The 3,142-nt window shown below is 30.0% G+C and overlaps 1 protein-coding gene across 1 annotated transcript; it reads left to right on the forward strand.

Moving 5' to 3' along the window:
• Positions 1–647: 647 nt before the first annotated feature.
• On the forward strand, positions 648–2,116 carry LOC123274707 (synapsin; the record flags this gene model as incomplete). The annotated part of the gene is given in 2 exon segments (XM_044742440.1): positions 648–909; positions 1,370–2,116. Coding segments are annotated over 2 exon segments (453 nt in total), but the record flags the coding sequence as incomplete, so codon positions are not given.
• Between the last annotated feature and the right edge of the window lie 1,026 nt (positions 2,117–3,142).

The following is a 3,142-nucleotide window of genomic DNA, read 5'->3' on the forward strand; positions in this document are numbered from 1 at the left end:
TCCCGCGTACGTCCGTGCGCATGTGCAGCAGCCATAATGTCGTACGTGCAGCTACGGAATTTAGTGATGTTACTCGAAGCTCTCGCGTCACATATAATACCAACACAAATACAATCGTATGCACGTAGAGATCACGGTCTCTGTAAAGGCGTTAGGCTAAACAACAATGTATAATAATTTCAATTAAATAGTGGTGATGTTATTCAACTAGATTCTCCTAATTCAGAAAACCAGATTTTTCTCTCAGTGTATGAATAATCAAACCATTCGCTCTTTTATTCAGCCCTTTATTATTAAAAGCTCAGAAAAATTAAAATCAAAAAGGGTAAAAAATTTTCAGAATCTAGTAACCCGTAAATGCCGATAAAAGTTCTAGAGTAAAAAGACGAAGTTTTAACAGCAAAATAAGAGAATCTCTTCTTGTATTTTTCTATACTCAACCATACATGTGTGACTACTATATTTTAATTCTGAGATAACTTTGATACACTACAATAAAATATAGATAGATTCTTATTCTTATCAATAATGTAAATTGTAAGGATCAGGCTGAAATTGCTCTTGAACATTATATACATTATAATCATTGTCTGAATTCGTTGGTACTGAAAATAATTTGTAAATTGTTATTTCTGGTTAAAATGTAGGTGTGCTGCAGACCTCACAGTGTTTTGACAAAAACTACATCGAGAGGTTCAATGTCAGGCGTTAGTCAAACAGCAAGTCCAGTTGAAGAGCGTGGGCCGCCTCCAGGGCAAGCACCTGTTTTAAGCTCGCACGGATCAATAGGATCTATTACAAGTGCTGTTAGTACGGGTTCCACGAGCTCAACTTCAGCTCATGCACCGATATTGTCTAGTGATGTTAACGGATCTGATATTCATCAATTGCAGCGAAGAGATTCACAAGGTAAATAAAAAGCAAAAAACAATTAGCTATTAATCAATAGTATTTTCATTTCAATAAGTATAATCAGTATGATTTGCATTCTCTGAATTTAAAGCTTAACTTCAAACGGAAAAAAATTATGTTACAAATTTTGTATCTAATTTATTATGTGCTACATACTTACTATGGTCCAACACTTTTCATACCACTCAGCCATAAATGGAATCACTCGATACAAATTTTCTATCACTTTTTTCCAATATATTTTATTCTTTACATTAGAAGTATTACTATTTGTACTTACGTGGGCTGATATATTTTAACTCATTGGAAGTAAAGTTCATTTTTAAAAAATTTGAGGAATCTGGATCTCTCGATCACATTTCGATTGTTATACTATTAAAAATACCGAACTCGACACCCACATACTTTTTCTCTCAATTCACTTTTAATTTCCAATTAATTATTCAAATTTTAACAGTATCTCAATCAAGCGCGACTAGTAATGCACCACCTGCAAGCCGTCGTTTTGATGAACCACCACCATTACCACCATCAAGAATTTCTTTTCATCGTCAAGGAAGTCAATCTCAAGCAACTCCTAGTGAAGATACTGAAGATACGATGAAAAATTTGCGAAAAACTTTTGCAGGTATATTTGGTGAAATGTAAAGAAAAAAAAAGGCAATTAATTATATTAAAAATATGATATTGTCATTGTTATATCATAAAATGTTTTCAATGCCAATACTTGATAACACTTCACATTAATAAAAATGAACGAAAAAAAACTGAATTTATAATGTAGCTTCATATTATCGTAAGTTGAGCTGTAAGCAAAAATTAGCTGTCAAGCAAGACTGAAATAGAAAAATAGTCAAAGATTTTCTAAATAGTAACAATGTACTCATTTACCATATATTTATAATTTGACCCAACACAATAGATCGAAGCAATTAGTTGTAATAAACTAAACAAAATAGAATACGAATATGATGATTTAGATATCATTAATATTTAGTTATGGAACACATAAACCATATTTAAATGACAAATAATATTACATAATAGAAAATGATTGCATTTGATCATTTTGATTCTAGTTCATATTTACAAATTGTTACCAGTTAATAAGATAAGATAATTATTGATTTAGAAAGACATATATGCAAAATGATTTACTGTTTCTAATGATTGACTGATAAATAAATCGATGTTTCAGCTTTTATAGAATTAACATTTATTAATGTAAGTTCCCTTCATCATTTTTATAAAAACACTGATAACAATAGTTCATAAATATCAATACGTTGATTATTCTTAATTTGTAAGTGATCGTAACTCATTACTCTAAAAGTTATTCCAGAAAACATTATTCTAAAAGTTCAATTTTTAGAACTTGTCAAAATCTACCAGGCTAAATCGGTTCAAATTTGTCGGAAGTCTAAGCTTAGAGAAACTTTTTCAATTGTCATCAACTGCGTTTAATCGATTAATTCGTATAAAAAACACATATAATTTTCATATTAGTTAATTTTGAGCTCAAACATCTGAGAGTTGTTTTGGATCATCATTTGTTGACATTTTCAAATAGCAATATCTTTTAAACGCGTCATTTGTGTTTGAATCGTTTAACGATATGCAATGTAGTTTTTCGAGCACAAAAAATTGATAAAACTAGTCTAGTTTGTATTCGTTATTACGAAGCGCGTAAGGTAGTGCTATAGCCTCGCCTTAACAAAATCAAGCAATTTTTTAAAGTAAAAATGTCTATTTTATTCATATTGCACTTATAAAATAATATAAATACACGTATGTCGAGAAAAAACACTTATTTTGACGAATTTGATATTGTAAAAGGACATTTATTTTATTGAGTGTAAAAAAAAACTGATTGAAAAAAAATTTCCGAACCTGTCTGGATGTGTGTATGTACGAATCTGGTACGATTACACCCACAAAACATACCGAGATTATTTTTTTTGTTAGTTTCCGAATTACAACACGCAGTTTTCTTTTGCAAATAGCTGTGTAATTCGGAGTCATTCAATTATAATTAATAAAAAACTAGAAATTCAAATTGCGCGCATACGCGCGCGCTCTAATCTTGAACCGATAAGGAATCAGGGTCCATGTTTTCGATACTAAGCTAACTTCATTCACAATCAATTTTAGTGTATAGGATAAAAAAATTAGACTAGTCTTTGGTATATATATAGTATATATATATATATATATATATATATATATATAT

The sequence above is a fragment of the Cotesia glomerata genome, unplaced genomic scaffold (assembly GCF_020080835.1).
Source record: "Cotesia glomerata isolate CgM1 unplaced genomic scaffold, MPM_Cglom_v2.3 scaffold_592, whole genome shotgun sequence".
NCBI classification, from domain to species: Eukaryota; Metazoa; Arthropoda; class Insecta; order Hymenoptera; family Braconidae; genus Cotesia; species Cotesia glomerata.